The 24,336-nt window shown below is 39.5% G+C and overlaps 1 protein-coding gene across 1 annotated transcript in view; it reads left to right on the forward strand.

The window, feature by feature from the left end:
• CSMD3 (CUB and Sushi multiple domains 3) overlaps nt 1–24,336 on the forward strand; it is a 1,208,248-nt gene that overhangs the window by 637,368 nt on the left and 546,544 nt on the right. The window contains exons 14-15 of the mRNA XM_088444368.1: nt 20,111–20,293; nt 22,837–23,163. Of these exons, the coding sequence (XP_088300494.1) occupies nt 20,111–20,293; nt 22,837–23,163 (510 nt within the window). The remainder of the gene's footprint in view (nt 1–20,110; nt 20,294–22,836; nt 23,164–24,336) is intronic.

A 24,336-nucleotide genomic window follows, 5' to 3' on the forward strand; every position in this document is an offset into this window, starting at 1 on the left:
CTCAAATAATCAGTTTATGACAGATGGAAAAACACTGGTGCAGAATGGTATAGAAAGATTCTATGTATCACACTTCAGTTCCATGACATATCAGATGTATTCAAATTCTAACTAATGATTGTAACACAGACCTAGGTAAGGATGATGTGTTATCTGCCCAAGGTGTCACATTCCTTTTTTTGTCTGTTCAGGATATTATTATTTTAGGATGTCATTATGTATGTAGAATAACATCTGGGTGCTTTAAGTACAAATTTAATGAGGCAGCTTGCATTGCTAACAATATCTAATCTCTGATGACTAATTAATTATACTTGCAAAGAATAGCACTATTGTTAATTATCTAGCAATATCAATGCGTTCATACTTGAATGGTTATATAATTTTACTGTTGCTCCTTGGATTATAAGCACTGCTTAAGTTTGTTAGCTCTGTTCTGCCACAGATGAATACAAAACAAACTATTGCTCGAAACACTTTTCATCATTTCTCACCATCTCCAGAGACACAAACGTCCCTTAGTACAAATACTGTTACAAGTTTGCAAAACAACCTGACAGACTGTTAAAAGAAAACATATATATATATATAATATCTAATAATTGCTAATTATAATGGTTTCCAATTCCTAGGCCAGTTTGCATTTCCAGTGTGAGACTGGATAAAGACACTTCATTGGGTGTGGTATATTTTGTCAACAATTGTCATGTTAACATTAGCCTAACCTAACCCTCCTCTGTTGTCCTGTGCAGAAGATCGGCATTTCACATGTTGATCATGTTGACTTTCTGCATGTGCCGACATGTTTAATGTCAACATTTTAACAATGTCGACATCATAACTGTCAACATGTGATGTCAACATTATGAATGTTGAAACTGTAAATGTTGACATTATTTGGGAATTCAATTGGCCCCTGGTTTTAGCCCTCAACGAATTACCTGCGACGTGCGGGGAAGTGCTATTCATTAAATAGCATTTTCCCAGTGTGGTAAATCAGGGATTAACACATGTAAAAACACTGATTCCACGTAAACTGTGGAAACAATGGGGTTCCATGCACGTTTAACCCCTAATGGTGCCTTTTTCTCGCAGACTTCCTCACCGCTCCTAAAGCTGCAAGGAAAAGTCCACCACTGGAATATAACGCATGGGATAATTGAATTGCCGGCTGAGGGTATATCCCTTTTATGGCTAGAGTCCCACTTGATTTTCTGTTATAAAATTAGATGTAAGGTAATCTCCAGTCTATCTTTATATGCTGGATATGCTGATAAATGACTACAAAAGAAATCAATACCAGAAAGGATACATTTCAAGACCATCCAATGAGATGTCTCTTTCCCTCCGACATTTCCCAGGTAATGATTCCTGAAGATTAGAAACCTTCAATACTGTACTGTAATCCAGAGTGAGATCTTTGGACATAGGACTAATGTCCTATGATGTAAATCACCTATTAAGTTCCATTGCAGAGAACACTAAAGCTGGCCACACACTAGACCAACTTACAACCAACCAGCCAACTAGTTGATTGGTTGGAATGAAAATGTGGCAAGGAATGGGAGTAAATGATGATCAGCAATTTGCTCCTAAATGCCAGAAAACAGACGAAAATGGTCGGTCGGACAAGTTTGTTAAATGTTTGATCTAAACAATTTGTTCAAACAACAGTTTTTGTTCATTTTCCGGCTTTTGGGAGCAAGTTGCTGATTGTCATTTGCTTTCATTCCTTACCAGGTTTTCATTCCAACCAATCAACAAGTTGGCTGGTTGGATGTAAGTTGGTCTAGTGTGTGGCCAGCTTAAGAGTTACAGAAATTTCCCAATTAAAGAAGTTGTTCAATTCATATTGTATGACTACTTGTATTTGTGACTCATCATTCGACAAGTTTCAGGGGTCTAAATCACCTCCCCCAATACACACACATGCACACGTCCACAAACTGTATGCTATCACAGGTGGGTGCATCGGTCACCGATTGTGCACTATTTGCACGGCTGGTCAGTAGTGTGTGGCCTAGTGCTAAAGGGGGCATAGAGAGTGTGATAACAATGATGTCTTGGCACTGGCACGTGCTCTGCACATTACATTATATTTTATCAGTCCGCAGTTTAATAGAAAATGATGTGCTGCAATATATTTAATCCCAGGTCTTTGATTAATAAAAATGATATAAATGGGATGGTATACGCCTGGCTCTATGTCTACTCTATGTCCCCTTTCATACCCTCGGCTAAATAGCTGTTCTCACTCTCATTGTGTACCTGTGCCAGCCCTATACTAACCCTATATTAGGTACAAGTGTTGTGTCTTATTTCTAATAGCTCTTAGCATAAACACGATTCTGCATAGGCCACAGTTGCATCTAAACGCCTTCAATACGCCCTTCCATACAATGAGCGTGTGTGCGTGAAACCATATGCTGCTAACGCAAGACAGAAGTGGTAACTATCAGTTACTGTAATTTCACTTTTCAAAGAATGTGGGATAAATGCCAGTAGTATTAGCAATGACCTTGAGTTCTAGCCATTATTCTTGAAGCAGTCTTCAGTGGATAATATACCTGGCAGTGTTGGATAATAACAATTTAAGGAAATAACTTTAACGTCTCATAAATAAATAACTTAGACCATCTATACAACTGCTTTCACAAATGATCAAATACATTAAAATGTTATATGTCTTCCCGTCTCAAGAATAGAATTTAAGTATTATGTATTGGGTTAGTAACTATCTAGAACTTTCAGTATGTGGTATAATGCAAATATACTGTATCTATTGATTTTTAAGATGCTTCGTCAATTTTTAGGCTAATGTAACTCAGATAGAGCCGTAACTAGACTTTTTGGTGCCCTGTGCCAGAGAGAGAATTGGTGCGCCCCCCCCCCCTTTTTTAAATAGGAACATAATATAGTGCACCTGAAAAATGGTCATGGCCTCATGGGGAAAGGCCAGGGAAGAGATAGGGGAGGCCAGGAGATGCTGGGGATAAAAGAAGAGGAGGTTACAAGTGAGAATGATAATAAACAGGAAAAGTGACAGGCCCAAACAGCGCCCCCTACCCTGCGGTGCCCTGTACCATGGCACAGGTCGCACCACCCTAGTTACGGCCCTGGTAGGAGGGAACTATAAGTAACATTTCTGGGGTCTACATACTAAGCCTTGGATAGAACTAAAGTGGACTAAGATAAAGTTCCAACCAATCAGCTCCTAACTGCCAAGTCACAGTCTGTGTTTGAAAAATGACAGTTAGGAGCTGAGTGGGTGGCACTTTATCTTCCTCCAAGGCTCAGTACATAGACCCCACAGACACAACGCGCCGGATTCAGAGCCTCACGCAATATGCACTCATTTCCGGTGTTCACATAGTTAAGTGATTATTTGCAACTGCGTATGCGGCAAAAATCCTGAAAACCCCTAAGACGCATGCGTTACACAGAGTGCACGCACAAAGGGGCTGATGTGATTGATTCAGACGGTACCAGAATATATGGTGGGAAGTGATGGGCGTTCCTGGGCTGTTACTGGGAGTGGCTTGAAGTGCAGGAAGAAATGGGCCATTCAATGGGCGTTATGGGAGTGTTGTGCGTTGTGGGTGCATTCCCAGATACACAGCCATAGTCAGATAGAGTAACTGCACTTGCCATAAGGCTGGTTTAAGTTTTCGATGGCGTACAGTATAATGAGGCACCAACCGGTATCACTTGTGCAAGGGTGCTAAAAATGGGCTTCTCAGTCCTTCCACATCTGGCTGCACAGATGTAAACTAGGGATGGAGTTTGTAGAGGTATTTGCATATAGTTGCAGATGGGCGGATGCCAATAGACGCTTCTGTGTGCGATTTATTGTGCTGTAGAACTCATTGCTAAAGTCTAATAGTGAAAATTTGCATTTAGTGACAGCAATTAATTAGATGTTTGCCGAGATAAATCAATGCTGAGGGCCTGATTCAGAGCCGGACGCTATTTGCGCTCGTTCGTTCAGAAAAAGGGGCCGGATATTTAAATAGAGCGCTCGCTCTTTGCGGTCTGTTGACGCCTCTATGTCTGAACGAGCGAATGAAACATGCGCTCGCTATTTTTTAAAAAACGCCCCCTGGCCGCTCGCATCCTACGTCATCTCCACTATTTATTAGATTAATCGAGTACATCAAAAGGCTTATGAACTGCTCGCAGTGCTTGTGTTTGGATTTTCCTACCGCAATCATGCGAGCAGTTTAGGCTAAAAGACAACCAAGTGACGTGGTCGATGACGCTGCTTTGTTAATTATGCACACCCTTAAAACGCCCGTTTTGACCGTTCGGCACGCCTGCGTTTGGATCTCCACTCCCCGTTTTCAAGCACCTTCCCCTGTTACCACCCACAAACGCCTCATCCTGTCACTCAAAATAGCAGGCATTCGCTAATTTGCGAGCACAAAATTTCCGACCGCAATGACTGGTTCGCGCATGCGTATTACAACCCATACGCATGCGCAGTTGTGCGAACATCGCTTGGAGCGAACGAGCGGCCGCTTACGAGCGGCTCTGAATCAGGCCCTGAATGCCAATATAGGGTTGACACATGTTACTGAAATGTCCACTCTTGTGCCTTACTAATCCACAAAGAGCCCAGTGACTTCCACTACCAATAATATCAGTATTTCAGTATAAGATCACATCTTCATATTATTCATTAGTCCTATCTTGTATACGGGTGTGCTCCTCAATCAGCTAATATATTATGGTTATAAACTGGCAGCTCCACCAGCAGGATCTGCTACCTGCTGAAAGGAACAATAGGACAAGGGTGTAGGTGGAGCGCTTGTTTAAATAACCACACAAGTAAATAAAAAATATATAATTTAATATAATATCACCATTGAATATAACATGCGGTACATATTGACAATAAATTAAGAATAATAATACAGTATAGTGCAATGTTCTATTCAAGCTCTACAAAAGGTTGTTTCCCAGATCCCTTTTCTTTATAAGAATATAATAAATCGAGAATCCATAAGAGATGTTAACCTCTGTGAATCTATCCAGAAGGAAACATAAATTTGTTTAATACAAACGGTATTCCATTAATTTAGTGCCAGTTCTTTTTAGATATACTGTCCTTTATGGTCACAGATATTAGATACATATATATGGATAAAATTGTCCCCCGTTAACAATCAATGTCACCGGTGTGTGCTTCTGCCTTAGGTGCTGAGCTTAATCCACCCATTTTATCATGGGCTCAGACACAAACATACAGCAGGTATAGCAGCCGAACTGTGCAGTGACAGACCCACCGGTGTCTCCAGTGATCTGACACTAAGGGCCTGATTCAGAGTTGGGAATAGAGAGAGAGATAGCACTTAACTGTGAACCTGAACAAACCATATTGTAATGCAAGGGGTGTAAATACATAATTTTTTTTGCATGTAGGGTAAATACTGGCTGCTTTTACATGTAGCCCACAAATACTGCACAGCTTTATTATTACTCTACAATTTAGATGTCAGTTTGGACACAATCCTTCCAAATCTATATCTCTCTGCACATTTTAAATCTGCCCCACCTGCAGTGCAGCATGGTTTCATCAAGATGATCAGTTGAGAGAGATATCTCACTCTATTCCCAACTCTGAATCAGGCCCTAAATCCACAGTTCAGGGATTTTCTCCTGGCAGATTGAAGGTGCAATAGAAGGTGGATCTGTATACGGGGTGGTTAAAAAAGAGCTTGATTCATTTCTCCGTCCTTGATGCATTTCTCTGGGTATCACAACCCCAATTTCTCAGAAGGTATGATATTATATTAAATTATATATTTTTTATTTACTATCTTGACTCAGGTCTGAATATTACTGTTTAAAAATAAGTTTCCTTTATCTCGTTGTTGTTTTTTGATTTACTGCATAAAATTACTGCTTGCAGGACCTCACAGTCCTGCAAGAAGAAACGCCAGCAGCAGGGTATAGGCAATGCTGGGGAGTGCCTGCACTGTTGCGGCTCTGCCTGAAAGAGGGGTGAGAAACTGGGGGTAAGCACGTCTGCCGGAGCTCAGACTGTGAGTAATCCTAAAAATCACGGTCTGGTTGGTGGGCTCCATGTCTGCCTGGAGGCCTGGAGCTCTGTGAGGTCATGTTGCAGGAAAACTGTTAGAATCGCCCTTCACTGTGGCCAGGGCAGAAGCAGTGGGCTGGAAGGAATCTCTAATGGAGCAGAAGGCCAGCATTGCCCGCTGAGCTCGATGGCTGTTGGAAGATTTGCTACCAGCTGCCACTAGGGGACGTTTATAATGCTGTCACATGGGATGCAACCATGCCAGAAAAAAGGTTTTAGTGCAGCCACCTGTCTTAAAAACACCATTTTAATCAATTACCTAGTTCAACATACAGTAGGTGACTGCAATCTTAAGGAGGCAAGTCCAGGAGCAGAACATTTTGTACCCGGCAGAAAAGGGTCATACTAGAAAGTCTGAGAATACACAATCTGCTGGTATGCAGCTTCTTGACAGACCCAGCATTTCACCGCCATGTTCTGGTGTGACACCTTAAGATGTCAACTTATGTCCATAATAGACTAAAACCCAATCTTACATGTACAGATGTGTCCTTATACACCTATCCTTTTTGTGCCATATAATGAGAGACATCTGGCGCGACATAGTTGCTCCGCCACATGTAATTGTTAGAGTACTTAGTACTTTCTCAAATTTTGCTATTTTTTCCGTTAATTCGTTTATAGTGCACTTAGTAAATAATAGTCCACTTAGTAATAGTGTATTTAGTAGCTAATAGTGCACTTAGTAGCGAATAGTATACTTAGTAAATAATAATGCACTTAGTAGCTAATAGTATTTTTAGTAATTAATAGTGCACTTAGCAGCTAATAGTATACTTAGTAAATAATAGTGCACTTAATAGCTAATAGTGTACATAATAGATAATAGTGAACTTAGTAGCTAATAGTATACTTAGTAAATAATAGTGCACTTAATAGCTAATAGTGTACATAATAGATAATAGTGCACTTAGTAGCTAATAGTATACTTAGTAAATAATAGTGCACTTAATAGCTAATAGTGTACATAATAGATAATAGTGAACTTAGTAGCTAATAGTATACTTAGTAAATAATAGTGCACTTAATAGCTAATAGTGTACATAATAGATAATAGTGCACTTAGTAGCTAATAGTATACTTAGTAAAAAATAGTGCACATAATAGCTAATAGTGTACATAGTGTAATAGTGCACTTGGTAGCTAATAGTATACTTAGTAAATAATAGTGTGCTTAGTAGCTAATAGTGTACTTAGTAGATGATAATGTACTTAGTAGCTAATAGTGCACTTAGTAGATAATAGTGTACTTAGTAGATAATAGTGTACTTAGTAGAGTACTAAGTAGCTAATAGTGCACTTAGTAGATAATAGTGTACTTAGTAGATAATAGTGTACTTAGTAGAGTACTAAGTAGCTAATAGTGTACTTAGTAGATAATAGTGTACTTAGTAGCTAATAGTGCACTTAGTAGATAATAGTGTACTTAGTAGATAATAGTGTACTTAGTAGAGTACTAAGTAGCTAATAGTGTACTAAATACTGTATTTAGGATTAGTATTTTTTGCCACAAAGGAATCGGCATGAAGTAGCAGATTGAGGATAACAATGCTTGGCACTCGTACTATTCTCTTGATGAATGTATTTGAATGGTATGATTCATGGCAGTTCCACTACCCAGGAACCATAGCATGGCACAGAGGACAGCAACTGACCTCCAGAGTTTAAGCTATCTACACTGAAAATAGGTGGTCAGAACACTTAGTTACCACCCCTGCTACATAGTCAGGGGTGAGGAGAACTATCACGTTTTCATGGAAGTTCATTAAAAAAATCATCATTTTTTCAATAAATGTGATTGACATGAATAAAATAACACAATTGCGTATTACTTGCAATTGAAGAATACAATGAAAGACAAATAAACTTTCAACATTTTTTACATCTCATACTGTGGTTATTGCATCTGGGCATTAGGAAGAATGGAATCAAATGGACACTTACTGACTGGCTCTAATAAATTGAATCTCATCAGAACTATAAAGTGAATTTTATCTTCATGCTGCTGTAAGTCTGTGAAAATACTTATTACACTGCTAAAAGCATACTCGGCAAATAAATGAGGCATCGATACCGCTCACTGAATAAAGATATACTGTAATGGGTCTGAATAAAAAATATTCATTGTAACAGCGTCAGGAAAATAATAGTTTTCGGTATGTATATTTAGCAATACAGCTAATAGAAAATACATAATAAAATATAGAATAACAGTAAAGGAGACAGATTTGCACTGCTCATTCAGACATTGGTGATCACTGTATTGGATGCTGAAAAACAACAATTTTGCCCCAGTGCACCTAGATGACTGGGCTTATCTATAATGGGTGCAGGGTGTTCAGTACACATAGACCTTGCCCCCATTTATGATACTTACCTCTCTGTTGGTACAGCAGATATCAATGGGAACATGGAGTGGGAGCCATGTTTCTGGATATCTGTGCATATATACTACAGAAATCACAAGAAACATAGAGCCATTTTCCTAGAGATTGGTGCATGCACAGCAGAGTGGCAGAGTGTACAGGGGACATGTATCAACAAGGGGGGAGGGAAGTACACTGAGTCTACACATGGGGCCCTCTCTCTTAAACCACACCTGCCTAGATGGTCTGTCCAGTCCAAAGTAGGATTGTGTCCATACTGCTCTCCCAGAAGGTCCGGGAGACCTCAGTTATTCAGGTAGTCCCCTGGTGCCCCTGAAGAGTGGGTGGATCTCCTGTATCCTGCCCACTACCTGGTTAAGTGGGCAGGATGTGGAGAATAATACTGGAAATTGTGGGTCCATAGGGAGTAGGCAGGGTCAATATGACAGGCTTTAATGAGAATTGGGTCATGTAAGCTTCGCCTCCTCCCTATGGACCAGAGATTCATGGAATATAGCTGTGGGGGAGGGGCTTAATGATGTGGAGAGCCTGGCCCCACCCCCAGAGTGGTCACTTGCATCTTGTCTCCTGGATTCTCCCTTAGAGGAGATAAAATAAAATTGCAAATACGATTTTGTCTGAGTATAAGGATAGACACAGAAATCTGGAGTTGCACTGTGCAAAGTGTAAATATTACATCCAACTCCAGCCTTCTATCACTTTAGAATCATTCATTTCATTAAACTTTTCTGTTCTATTCTAAAATACTTATTGGTTTAACCACCTTTAGCTCTTAAATTATGATGAGAGTTAGGGGACATCATTATTGTCTATACAGCCCGTGGCTATGCCTATGTGTGTATGAAGCGTTTATTACATTTCTCAAATTGCACCTAGAAAAATGCTTCTCAATTGAAGAGCTCCATGAAGGTACAAAGTCTGCCCCATCCATATGTAGAAGTAGACAGGAAGACAGACTGCTCTGGTGTGAGTCCATAGCCTAAGTAAAAATGGCTCCACACAGCATGCAATGTTGCTAAGGATGTGCCACTTCCACCCCTATATCACTTTTAAATAATCTCGCTTCATAGAATGAAATCTTGCTTTTTGCCCTGGTCCACTAAAGTAGTCCATACGAAGAAAAGAAAGCCTTCACTCAGCCCAACTCTTCCCCTCGCTCTGTGCAGACTTCTCCCCCTCTGCAGGTGTGCTCTGTACACCTATGTACTTTGGAAGAAATCTAGATGTGCAAATTAAGGATCCTGGTAAAGCTAAAGCTAAATTTTCTCCCCAGCCTCTTTGGGCCTGATGCTTAGTTTAACTTGTGCAAGTTTGCATGGCATGAGTTCACTCTGCATATGCCCATACAGAGATCGTATGTATACACACCAATGCAGACTTATGGCTGGAGAGGTGAAACAGGTGTGTTATGTTCTGGGTTGTTTGTGGACCCAGGGTGGTAGCAGGAGCGATCACAGAAGCAGATTTGAAAATAAAACTAGGATTTTTAATAAGTGCTTGAGTAGACATATAATGTGGCAGTAAATAAAAGTCCAGGAATATATAAATGTGCACAAGAGTTCTGTGGTGGGAGCAAAAGGGTTAATGTCCAAGTAGAAACAATTAGAGCTGTCTAGGTGTGCAGGTAGTGAAACTGAAAATAATCAAGCCAGGTTTGCAGGTAGTGAACTGAAAATAATCAAGCCAGGTTTGCAGGTAGTGAACTGAAGCGCAGGATGTCAGCAGGCTCAGGCACTCAGGTATGGGCAAGGGTGATGGAGGAAGCTGGGTAGTCCAGTGGGAGCTAGGAGCTGACAGGCAGACAGCGAATTCACAGAAACAGGAAAGCACAGAGAACTCCCTCTCAGCTAGGCTGAGATACACGTTGCACTGGCAAAGAAGGAAGGCACTGACCCTTCCTAAATACCCCATGACGTGCTGTTACTGGCTGGAGGGAACATGTGACTCACCAGGATTCGCCAGCCGCATCACATGGCCAGAAGGCAAGATGACGGCGCCCATGCCAAACGGAATGGAGACGCCGCCAGGTCTTACCAGCGCAGAGTGACAACAGGCCCGCACAACAACGCGCGCAGCCAAAGCCCCCCGCCAGACACCAGCTCCGCCACCAGACAGCCCGCGCCACCTCACAGGTAACACTCGCCTAGTGCCATGCTGAAATACCCTGGCTGTGACAAGGTGATGGTAGAGGCATGTAAACTCTTGCCCTGGACAGTAAAGATTTGTTCAAGCAAATACAGCTCATATAGACCTGCAGAGATAAGGCTATACGCCCGTTAGTAGATGTATCCATTGCACCTGCTATTGGAGAGGTGTACACGTAAATACAAGCTAATAAAGATGACAGTGTTAGACCGGAGACATTCCGAGATGTGTAAGGCCCTTCATAAGGGCAAAAATACTATATTTGTGTGAGAACTTTCTTTTAGAGTAATTGAATTTCATTTTGTGCACAACTTGGAGACAGAATCTTTGTGGTTTGTAAATTACCTCCCAGTTTTTTTTTTTTTTTTTTTTAATGTAACGTGGTGTTGACATCACAAAGTAATATACGAAAGGAGAATACTAGGGTCTATCTAGAAATGGCAAAAACACTCAGTTTACCTTTAAAAACCTATGTACAGATGCAATGGGGCTGATGAGATGGATGGATCTCTTTGTACAGGCGCAAATAGCGAATTCTAGCAAACAGCACATGCGCAGAAGCAACTTTTAAGCATCTTTGTGTATCTTCACCTATTTCTGAGTCTGCTTTTGCATGACATGGGAATTTTGGGGAGTGAACTTGAGGGAAGCAATGCAATCGCACAAAACTGTTCTGTCCTGTGGGAGTGCCATGGACAGGGGAGGCAACAGAAATCTCAGGGCCCGGTTCACTGATGTCTCTGGGGGCCCCACCTTTTCACCACCACCCCCAATCCCGCACATCCCTCCCCTGCATGTGTGATATGTGAAGTATGATATATATAATATGACAAAATGACTAGAGTGTCCTGAAACGTTGGCTAGATGGATGCATATTGAGTTATTTTCACCTACTTATGTAAAGATATTTAATATATTCTATATATAGCATGCAGAGGGTCCAACACTCCCAACAATTTAAATAACTTAGATGTGCCCTCACAAAAAATCATAACTGAATACAAAGGTGCAGCACTCTCAGTAAATAATACAGATGACACAGCAGTGTATAATCGACGTTTCAGTACTTTATCTGTACTATCTAACTTGTAAGATAGTACAGATAAAGTACTGAAACGTCGATTATAGACTGCTGTGTCATCTGTATTATTTACTGAGAGAAATACAAGTTGGAAGCTGCTCAATCACTTCAGTAATATCACTCAGGTGCATGTAAGGGAGGGGTTAGTCTATGCAAGAAACAACAAAAAATAATCCCCCAGCACACTGAATGAAATCAGCAAAAAGATTTGAAAAACTACATGGTGGTAGATAATTCAGAGATCTCAGTTGCATATATTTGCAAAGATATGGCTAAGCCTCCGGGCGTCGTCACGGCATATCTTTGCAAATATATGCAACTGAGATCTCTGAATTATCTACCATCATGTAGTTTTTCAAATCTTATTGCTGATTTCATTCAGTGTGCTGGGGGACTATGTTTTGTTATTTACTGAGAGTGCTGCACCCTCATATATATATATATATATATATATATATATATATATATATATTATTCTGTATATACACTGCTCAAAAAATACATTGAACACTTAAACAACACAATGTAACTCCAAGTCATTCACACTTCTGTGAAATCAAACTGTCCACATTGATTGACATTCAATTTCACATGCTGTTGTGCAAATGGAATAGACAACAGGTGGAAATTATAGGCAATTAGCAAGACACCCACAATAAAGGAGTGGTTCTGCAGGTGGTGACCACAGATGACTTCTCAGTTCCTGTGCTTTTTGGATGATGTTTTGGTCACTTTTGAATGCTGGCGGTGCTTTCACTCTATTGGTAGCATGAGACGTAGTCTACAACCCACACAAGTGGCTCAGGTAGTGCAACTCATCCAGTATGGCACATCAATGGGAGCTGTGGCAAGAAGGTTTGCTGTGTCTGTCAGCGTAGTATCCAGAGCATGGAGGCACTACCAAGAGACAGGCCAGTACATCAGGAGACGTGGAGGAGGCCATAGGAGGGCAACAACCCAGCAGCAGGACCGCTACCTCCGCCTTTGTGCAAGGAGGAACAGGAGGAGCACTGCCAGAGCCCTACAAAATGACCTCCAGCAGGCCACAAATGTGCATGTGTCTGCTCAAACAGTCAGAAACAGACTCCATGAGGGTGGTATGAGGGCCCGACGTCCACAGGTGGGGGTTGTGCTTACAGCCCAACACCGTGCAGGACGTTTGGCATTTGCCAGAGAACACCAAGATTGGCAAATTCGCCACTGGTGCCCTATGCTCTTCACTGATGAAAGCAGGTTCACACTGAGCACATATGACAGACATGACAGAGTCTGGAGACGTCAAGGAGAACGTTCTGCTGCCTGCAACATCCTCCAGCATGACCGGTTTGGCAGTGGGTCAGTAATGGTGTGTGGTGGCATTTCTTTGGGGGGCCGCACAGCCCTCCATGTGCTCGCTAGAGGTAGCCTGGCTGCCATTAGGTACCAATATGAGATCCTCAGACCCCTTGGGAGACCATATGCTGGTGTGGTTGGCCCTGGGTTCCTCCTAATGCAAGACAATGCTAGACCTCATGTGGTTCGAGTGTGTGAGCAGTTCCTGCAAGATGAAGGCATTGATGCTATGGCCTGGCCCACCCGTTCCCCAGATCTGAATCCAATTGAGCACATCTGGGACGTCATGTCTCGCTCCATCCTCCAACGCCACGTTGCACCACAGACTGTCCAGGAGTTGGCAGATGTTTCAGTCCAGGTCTGGGAGGAGATGCCTCAGGAGTCCATCCGCCACCTCATCAGGAGCATGCCCAGGCATTGTGGGGAGGTCATACAGGCACATGGAGGCCACACACACTACTGAGCCTCAGTTTGACTTGTTTTAAGGACATAACATCAAAGTTGGAGCAGCCTGTAGTGTGTTTTTCCACTTTAATTTTGAGTGTGGCTCCAAAACCAAACCTCCATGGGTCAATAAATTTGATTTCCAATGATAAATTTTGTGTGATATTGTTGTCAGCACATTCAACTATGTAAAGAACAAAGTATTTATAAGAATATTTCATCCATTCAGATCTAGGATGTGTTATTTTAGTCTTCCCTTTATTTTTTTGAGCAGTATATATATATGTATAAAAACAAAAAGCACATATAATATATATATATATATATATATATATATATATATATACATTTAAAGACAATGGACCCAGTGACTTTATTTAATTAATTTTTATTTGGTTACAAAAAAAACCCTGTTCAATAATGTCTCTTACTTTTTTTTTATGATCAGATGCTGACAGCTAGACTTGACCTCAACAGCTGAACAGCTGCATGTTCCACCCACAGGCACCCCTCTGCCTCCATATGCATCTGTGGCTGCACAGCGCCCGCCCCTCCCTTTCAAGTCCTGCCCTTTTCTTCCCTGCAGCCTGCGTGTGGCGTCAGACAGTCACTGTCACTGGGAGGGACAGGCTGCAACAACTTAGCTTGTCATTTGTCCACCGCTGGCCTGGCAACCTAGCACTGCTCTGCAGCGCCGGCAGGGGCTGTTCAAAGAGAGAATGGCTGGCTGCTACTTTGGATCGTGGCGGCGGCCTGACGGGATCAACCAGATCTTATCTGCGGTGGGTAGTGAGGGGGCCTCTCTGAGGGGGGCCGGGGTTACTTGCCTCCCTCTTAATCTGTCCCTGGTTGGGAGGTGGTTATGGGTCCCGGCGGCTGCGGCCCCGTTTTGTGCCCATCCTTCAGGGACGGGTACGGGTGTTCCATTATGCCACCCCTGTTGCCTGGCCTGGCCATGGGAGTGTCCATGCTATTCTGAGTCGTACATACAGAGAAGGCGAAGCCTATTTCAGATCCATTGCGCCCAGCATGGGGCAGGCGCAAGTGGTGATACTAATGATGATGGCTGCATCTGTGAATAGATCCTCACATTAAGCCCTATGGAAACTCACGTTAGCATTAGGTAATTAATCAGGCTTCTGCAAATGGAAACCTGGGTGGTCACCAGATATCTCCTCCACCCTTTAGGAAAGGATCAACATTGTGAGAACATCCATTAAAAAAAATATAAAATTGAATCCATAAAAAATAGCTACTAGTATAAAGGCCAGATCATTAGCAACTGCAACCAAGTCCTAATGGGTGGAGCCCAGACTTTAGCATCGATTTTCACCCAACACTGCCGATAACTAGAATCCTCTTCTTTAACTTCATGTCAGGTAGAGGAGTAAAACACAGTGGCCAGATACTGGTCATAAGATGTCACCTCTTTTGCCTAGAACCTCCACCTAACTTTGTAGAAATTCCTGGTTTACAGTATTTAGAGTTATGAGCTTCTATCTGTCTTAGAGATGCTCATCGCATTATAAGTATCAACGATCATAAACACGAGCTGAAAACATTCAGACTCTCTACTAACCTGTTGTCATATGTGGAGGCAATGCACCACTGGGAATGGGGGTGAATTTCTGTAAGGAGAAGAGTTTATGTTAAGTGGAATAGAGGTTTATCTGTGCAAAAAGGTTGTTCTATCTTTCAAAGGGTGGAGATTTCACTTTTTGTAAAAGGGGGTAAGGTTTATCTCTGTGAAAGGGGTAGCCTTACCTCTATGGAAGGGGGTTGGGCTTACCTCTGTGAAAGGGGTATGGCTTACAGTACCTCTATAAAAGTGGTCAAGGCTTACCCCTGTGGAAGGGGTAAGGTTAACCTCTGTGGAAGAAAAAGCTAAGCTCTGTTGAAGTGGGCAGGACCTACCTATGTGGAAGGGGGTAAAGCTTACCCCTGTGGAAAGGTATAGGGCTTACCTCTGTGGAAGGGTAATGATTACCTCTGTGAAAGGACAATGTTTATCTCTGCTGAAGACAGCACGGTTTACTTCAATGGATGGGTAATACTTACCTCTATAGAAGGGAGTAGGGCTTACCTCTGTGGGAGGGTAATGATTACCTCTGTGGAAGGACAATGCTTACCTCTGCTGAAGACAGCAGGGTTTACTTCAGTGGATGGGTAATGCTTACCTCTATAGAAGGGAATAGGGCTAACCTCTGTGGAAATGTATAGGGTTTACCTCTGTGGAAGAGGGTAGGGCTTACCCCTGTGGAAAGGTATAGGGCTTACCTCTGTGGGAGGGTAATGATTACCTCTGTGGAAGGACAATGCTTACCTCTGCTGAAGTCAGCAGGGTTTACTCCAGTGGGTGGGTAATGCTTACCTCTATAGAAGGGAGTAGGGCTTACCTCTGTGGAAATGTATAGGGTTTACCTCTGTGGAAGGGGGTAGGGCTTTCTTCTGCACAGAGGAATGTTGGGTTACCTTAGCTTGGAGAGTCTCTGTGAAATACAGTTTACATTCCCCAGCTAAGAATACAGTATATGCCAAGCACTGAAGGAGATGCCGCTACCTGACAGGGACCCAACTTCCACTAGATCACTTATGTGTAAAAATTATTCTTAAACATAAAATAAAATTTTTCTGTTCTCACGACAGTGTACCTTTTAGGATACTTCTGCATATGTGGTGGGAGCTCTGCAGTATTAGAAATTGCTGCACTACTATTTAGCATGCATATTGATATATTGATGTGCTGAATTTTTGCTTACCCAAGATAACGTTTTATTACCTGTTATGATCTAATTTATTGTTTTATGGAATCATTTCTGCTACATGTACACTGCAGTGCAATGCATAAACGCTGTCCCTTCACATTTAATCTTTAGATGTCAACAATATAATGTGTCACTTAAGTAAGTAACCTACAAGACATATGGCATATGCTTTTAAAGGATACCTGCATAGACTGTTGATATAGTTTTACATCGCTACAAATTAATTATGTTTTATTACATGTCTTGAAGGCAGAATGAACAGTATATTAGGTGGCTCATGGGGATAATATGCAACAAATAAAAAAGCAATTCCAATTCATAACCATGCAATGCTGGAGCACTGGGAACCAAGTTCTGGAGGCATTAGGAGGAGAGAGGTCACACAGGTTATCAGTGTTGAACAGAACATCTGTGTCATTATTCAAAATTTTATTTTACTTCTGTCCAGAGTAAAACCTTCACTTTATTAAAAAAATACTGGACTTAAAGATATACTACAGTATATTATAATTTTTTTTATAAATAAAGTTGGCATAATGGGTAAAGTGATTTATATTATTATGTAATGATCACAGGGTTAGAAAAGTTACCTCTCCAGGGGCCCCTTTAATTTATTACTTAAATAATTTATTTTATTTACTAACAGTTATTGTAATATAGCACTTGCATATTCCGCAGCACTAAGTAGATCATATTTATTCATTCACATCAGTCTCTGCCTCACTGGACATTATAATCTACTGTATATTTCCCAGAGCCGTAACTAGACTTTTTGTTGTCTTGGTCCAGAAAGAGAATGCAAGCAAGACATCCATTTAGTGGGAGTGTCATGGAACTCTCATGGGCATGTAGCCAGACATCCATGCTATTATGAGGCGTGCGTATGCAGATGGGAAACGTATTTCTGGTGGATCAATTTGCACCCAGAATACGGCTTTTGTGGGTGCCAATACTAATTACGACAACTATGGCTTCAAATGCAAAAACACTGGTGATGTGAATACAGCTGCTTCAGTCACACCAAATAGCACCTCTCAGCATGCCAGGTCCAGTATGACTTGGCCAAGCCCCTTTCTCACTAAAATGTGCATCTTATTCGCATACATAAAACAGCTGGGAGTGAAAAAACTCTGCTGGCACACATCGCCCAAAATGGTCTGTGAGATTTGTACATCTGTATTTTCAGTAACTGACAAATATGGCATGTTTACTGGAGGTGCTTAGAACTCAGCACACTTATTCCCTCTATCACCTGACAGCCAAGGGCTCCTTACAGCACCCATCTTCTCTCAATATCAAATGTACACTGTAGATGCTCATTGAAAAAATATGTTGGAAACATAGAGACACAGAGTATCATGACTCATACAACTAAGTAATAACTACATAGCCACACATAGGAAATGTTGAGAAATAATTGAATTCCTCTTGAGAAAGGGCTTTACTTGAAGTTTTGGAGTTTTCTCCATTTTATTCAATATATGTAGCAGTTCTCACTGTATTTTGGTATGACAATTTGTTTAGAATTTTATTGACATCTTTCTTGAAGTTTTTTAATGTTTTATATATGTACTATTCTTCTTGATAAAAACAGATGTCATACTTTAAACTTGTTTTCCATTACTACTTTATTGTATATGTTGGGTATTTTTGAGTCATCCCTTTATTGTGAGTAGAGATGAGGACAAATACAGTATATCAAAATTTCAAAGCGGATTAGTCGAATAGGATGCACTCTTCAGAAACTTCTTTTGTATCTCAGCTTTTCCAAATGGGCTTTCTACACTATTTTTACAAATTCTATACTTTGTAAAATGTATAGTCTTTAAATATAGCTGAGATGGGTATCAATTAATTCTGAGAATAGAAGGATTTTTATGCACATTACTTAATGCCCAATTCTGCTGGGGAAACATGCTAGAATTCTGTGTCCAAATGCTAAATGAGACAAATATTTAATTTAAAAGTTTAAAAAAATATTTTTCATCTCTTATAACATATCAGAGCACAATAAATCAATTAGACAATAATAGCATCAGAAACAAAAATGTTAAACGTGCATTGTATTTTTAAATCACAGTTGTTGACATTCAGAGAAGCATAATTATCAATAATTTTGTTTAGATAAAAATGCCAATATTCTCCAAAAATTGTTTTAAAAGTTTAATTCAAATGTTCAATGTACAAGTTTATATTTATTCTCCAAATATCACAGATTTTACTTTTAAGATGTGTAATTATGACCATTTTTTTCTTATTTCTTATATATGTTTTGCGTAATATATTGATTTTTTGCAAGGTCAGAAGTACCCTTACATAATTTTCAATATAGAAATATGTCCAGTTAATTACTAGGCTATATTAATTAAAGCTCTTTACTTCATTAAAATATTTACTTTTCAGTGTGTAAAATGAAATACAAGAAGAAGTGAAAAAGTAATTAATTAAAGTTAATGTTTTTAGTAATATTTTCTGTTTTAATCACAGACTCAAAATTTTCAAGGACACAAATAACAATAGAAACTCCTACAAGTTCTAGAAAGTAAATTACTCAAATCATGCTTTGTCTACCTACAACATTGGAAACCATAACTTTGACAAGCATAAGATCTATTACATTTCCTTTATATATTACTAGCTGGATATTAAGAATGTTTGTTTACACATCATCATCCAAACAACCTCTCCTTAGGCAGGCCTCATGAAAAGTGTGACAAACTTCCCCATCAACAGTCCTACGGTCTTAGAAGGAAGTAGGACCTGTAATGGTGTAATGCAAAATTCGGAGAAAGAAGCATTCAAAATTTGTTAGATGTACAGTGTAAACATGGCCAAGAGCTTCTGTGCTCTGATACCAGGATGACAATCTTCACCGACTCCCTGTTTTCTGCGTATTAAAAGAATTATTTCGAGAAGCATTCCATGTGTGATATTTTGGCAGCTCACAGTACAGCACGATCCTTGCAAAGTCATCAATTTGACACAGTTCGAAGAAAGAAGTCAATGTTGTTGCATAATTTGGTATAGTCAGAGAGCTGAGAATACCAGCAAAGCCTGCTAAAGCTCTCTTCGATAATAAACATTAAGATCATGACAAAACATATCAACACAAAATGCTTGCTCCGAGGCCCTACCCATATGCCGTGAGGCCCCACAATGAGCGTCAAGCAAAAATTGTGTTTTTTAATTAATTAAAAATGATCAGTAATTAATTTCAAATTTTTTTAGTCGCCTTCACTGTGTTTTAATACGCTCGTATGTAAAATTTCACGATCTTCGCTTCTAAACTGTGGATTTGTATAGAAAGACAGAAGGACAAATTTTCACTTTTATATAGTAGATAAGATAGAAAAGAAAAAATAGTAGATAAGCTAAATCCTTTTCTAATTCCGGACCTGACCTTTAGAGGGCGAATGCTCTGCAAAAATTGTGTTTTTTAATTAATTAAAAATTTACAGTAATTAATTTTATTTCACATTTTTTTAGTTGCCTCTGCCGTGTTTCAATACGCTCATATGTAAAATTTCACGATCTTGGCTTGTAAACTGTGGATTTGTATAGAAAGACAGGACAGAAGGACAAATGTTCGCTTTTATATAGTAGATATTATAATTGTTTCAAAAACTTGATTTTTATCTGTGTAGATATCAACCTGAATTCCCAATCATCTACAAATGTCTTCCAAGTTATACATAGGAAACACTCTTTGAGGTTTTATTCATAGATTTTTTTTAATTCATCTGTTATTATCATGATAATGTGAATTAAATATGGTTTAATTAAAATGTAATCAAAATGTAAAGTGTAAAAAAATATAATGTTATTCCTAACTTTACAATTTCTTTTCACTTGGTAGAAATTGAAAAAGAGAGCTGCGGAGATCCCGGAACTCCATTGTACGGTATTCGGGAAGGAGACGGCTTTTCCAATGGAGATGTCCTAAGATTTGAATGTCAATTTGGATTTGAATTAATAGGACAGAAGTCTATATCTTGCAAAGAAAATAATCAATGGTCTGCAAATATACCTATATGTATATGTAAGAACATTTTCCCTAATACATAGAATTTTAATTGTTTATTCTTGTTTTTGTGTATTTATTTTATGATCAGCTTATCAAAATCCATCAGTGGCACATCATGTGTGAAATTTAATTTTGACATTATGAAACAATCTACTCCTTAAAGATGAACTTCACTGAAAACTGAAAGTTCTGCTGTTGGGGAAGACTGTGATAAATTAACCAACATTTGAAAACATTTCCTGTGTTACGGAGATCTCTATGATCCAGTGACCTCAGTAGTAAAAGAAAAATGTCCTTGCTCAATATCGTAGTGGTTTTCCAACTGAGAACACATAACCTATAGTATAAAAGACTGTTTTTGGTGTAGTGAATAGTGTCCCTCAATATCTGCCATAGTCAGGGGATAATTTTCTCCCACTCACCATTTCAGGCCATTTCAGGCTGTTTTCTTTAAATAACATGTGATGCATTGACCAAAAAACTGCCAGCAGGGGTAAGGACTTCCCCACCCACTCAACCCAAACTCATGGTGAGTTTGGAGTAATCAGGTGTATCACAACAACAAGGGTGCAGTAAAGTAATGTTTAGGATTTTCACATTCCACCCAAATCTACATTTTGAGTTTGAGGTTAGTCTTTAAATGTCCAATAAAATCACAATATTTCTACTGCTACAATATCATTCTATGCCATTGTGAATGATTAAGCTAATTATAAATTTGCAATTAAAAGTTAGTCAGGATAAAATTACATTTCACAAAGCTCTTGTTTACTGTTGTAAAATAGATATTTACTGTATACTTTAGTATACTAGATCCTCATGTGGTATACTATTAAACCACCCATTTGAGAATTATGAGGTCAATTTTTGAAAGCATAAAGGGCATATCCTTAGTGTTTCATCCTGAAAGAATTGAATGAATGGAATAGTAAATTAAACTTTATATCCACTTTGCTGATGAGGGTTTTTTCATCCTATCCTGAGCCAATTATTTGATGTTTGCACCCATCACACCCAACATCAGTATTACTCATAGTTATGCAGTACAAATGCAAATGACACCTCTTTCAGAAGATATTGCATTTTTTGAAAATGCTATTGGTCTTTCTGCTCCATCTAACAAGTCAAATAAAATGTAACCAAAATTGCCAATAAAGTATCTTGGAATTTTTTTTACCCCTTTCTATAGACATCACAAATAAATCATTTGTGATACCTTCTTCAACATTAATCCTCTTTTCCAAAATTACATCTAGCAGGATTCTACATGCAGGTTTTCACAACAATATCTACACTTTAAATCTACAGATGTGCACAGACCCCTGTATTTTTGGCAAAACCACCCTTAAATATTATAGTTTTTGCAAAAGCACCCTCAAGTGTTTTGGTTAAGTTTTGGTTTTGGATTTCTTTAAAAATTTATAAAAAGAGATACAATTTTGACCTGTTTACATTCAATACAAAACCTGAGATCCAGTTTTTAGATCCAAGTTCTGAACTTACCGGAAGACCGTTCCGAAACTCGGTTCTACTGGGAACTCCCAAAGGTGATCCAAGCTGTGACTTGGTTCGATTTGAAATCTCAAAGCTTGGGTGTGTTCAGTTTTCAACAAAACCTAGCCGTTCATCTCTACTTTACACTCTATCCTTTTTTTTGAAATTTTTCGACATCTCTATTTGAACACTTAGAGTATGTAAAAATAATATGGCCTAACAAGGCCTACCATTTTTTAAACTAGAAAATCTACTGCCTTGAATGAGAGAACCCATTTTTTTATTTGACAAAAAATGTGGGAGTTCTTGGCTTTGGATCCCTGACATGTGTGAAAAATGTTAGTTTTTGTGCACTGTTTTTGGGATAGCCAGACAATGACTACCATGGAGTGCAGTCTACTTAAAGAGAAGACACCCATTATTTAATGTTTTGCTACCACAGGTGTTCACCATATAATAGCTGCAAAGGTGCCACATCATTTGGAACAAGGGTGCCATTAAGAATGGGGGGTAATAATGCAGATGTAGTGCCCTTACCCTTCTATGGAAAAAATATGATTTACGTGTTCCTCTGTTTTTCCCCTTTTCTAATGATGCTACTCCGACATGTGTTCCCTATCCCATCTATAGAGAATGTAAGAATTGTGCAGTGTGATATTAAAGGGGTTAAATCATCTTCTGTTTAGACCTATAGTAAATGCAGCACATGGATGAGATGAATATCTTCATGTTCAAGTAACAGTTTTTGTAAAAACCCAAGTATCATTTTCTTTTTTCATTTAAGTGAAACAATAATCCAGTTTTTGTTGCTTTGCAAACTATTTAACACAGGACTTATGTATTATCCACATAATTGAAATTGTTTGCAATGGAGAGTTTTCAAACAAAGAAAAAACAATTACAGCTGACAACTGTAATTTTAATTTGGACATTATCCAGGGATTATCCATACACATAGGCAATCAAAAAATAATAAGCAGTATTGTATGCAAAACACTATAACTCAGCTGGAGAGCTTGCTAAAACTTTGCACATGCTAATTTTTTTTTATTTTGCTTTTACAGTTCCATGTCTATCTAATTTTACTGCACCGATGGGAACAGTTCTCTCCCCCGACTACCCAGAAGGTTACGGAAACAACTTAAACTGCATTTGGACAATCATTTCTGATCCAGGAAGTCGAATCCACCTTTCTTTTAATGATTTCGACTTAGAATCACAGTTTGATTTTCTTGCTATTAAAGATGGCGATTCTTTGGACTCCCCAATATTGGGAACGTTCACTGGTGCTGAAGTACCATCTCATCTTACTAGTAACAGTCACATATTGCGAATGGAATTCCAAGCAGATCATTCAATGTCTGGTCGTGGATTTAATATCACATATAGCAGTAAGTTTTTCCATTATTTTCTTTTTTTTAATAAAGTGCTTTGTTGAAATGTTTTGCATATTTAACCAAAGATAGGAGGAGATAAAATATCAACCAATCAGCTCCTAACTGTCATGGTACAGGCTGGTTGTAAAATTACATTTAAGAACTGATTGGTTGGTATTGTATCTCTCTCCAGTTTATCTCTTACTAAGGCTCTAAATGCAATTTTAAGCTCATGTAGAATATTAGAAATAATATCCTGCTGTTGGAAGAATTTAACACTAATTTAAATTTAAATTAGAAATTAACAAGATAATTTTGATATCATAATAATTAATGGAGGCTGCATTATTTTTTTATTATAACAGTTTATTGGAGAAAATACAAAAAAAATATTCATATTACAATGTCATGGAGTTTTATAGTGCTATCTGATTAAAATCATAAATACATAAATACTTTACACACAAATTTCTTGAGAAAATAAATTATCAATGTACTTTGGGGGCGATTCAATTCAGCGCAAATTGAATTAGCACCGGGAGTGAGCTCCCGGAGCTATTCAATTCAGTGCGCTGTGTGGTCGGAGAATGCCAGTTATCGTGCCTTAACAAGGGTGTTAAGGTGTGTTAACTGGCATACTCTGACCAAAGTGCCGGGCGCGTGGCTGTTAGCACCGCACTAAGCCGGCAAACAGCTGCTCGACCGGCACTTTGGGCGGATTTATCCTCGCATTCCCAGGGGGGTGCGAGAAATATCCTTAGCCCGCCCAAACAGTGCACTGAATTGACTAGCTCTGGGAGCTCGCTCCCGGTGCTGTTCAATTCACATTGAATTGAATCGCCCCCCATATGACCAGCCCTCCTTGCTTCTTGTTTCCTGCCAAATGACTTAGGCATTATATAAATTAGCTGAGTATCCTGTTACATTATGTGATTCTAATGAGCTAATCTGGTGAAATATGAAAGAAATTGTGCTAAATTATTGCCCAGTCATAACCTGATTGAAGGGGAAGTGATATTGATAATTTTAGGCAGTCGATACAGACTGATCACTATGGTCTCTGTCAGGGCCTGATTAAGGCTTGTGGGGGCCCCAGGGCAACTAAATTGTGGGGGCCCCCTGGACCCACCAGGCAGTGATGGCTGCGCATGTGAAGTTAGCAGTACCGTGCATGCGCAGAAGCCCCCG

The sequence above is a fragment of the Taudactylus pleione genome, unplaced genomic scaffold (genome assembly GCF_031769625.1).
Source record: "Taudactylus pleione unplaced genomic scaffold, aTauple2 ptg000360l, whole genome shotgun sequence".
NCBI classification, from domain to species: domain Eukaryota; kingdom Metazoa; phylum Chordata; class Amphibia; order Anura; family Myobatrachidae; genus Taudactylus; species Taudactylus pleione.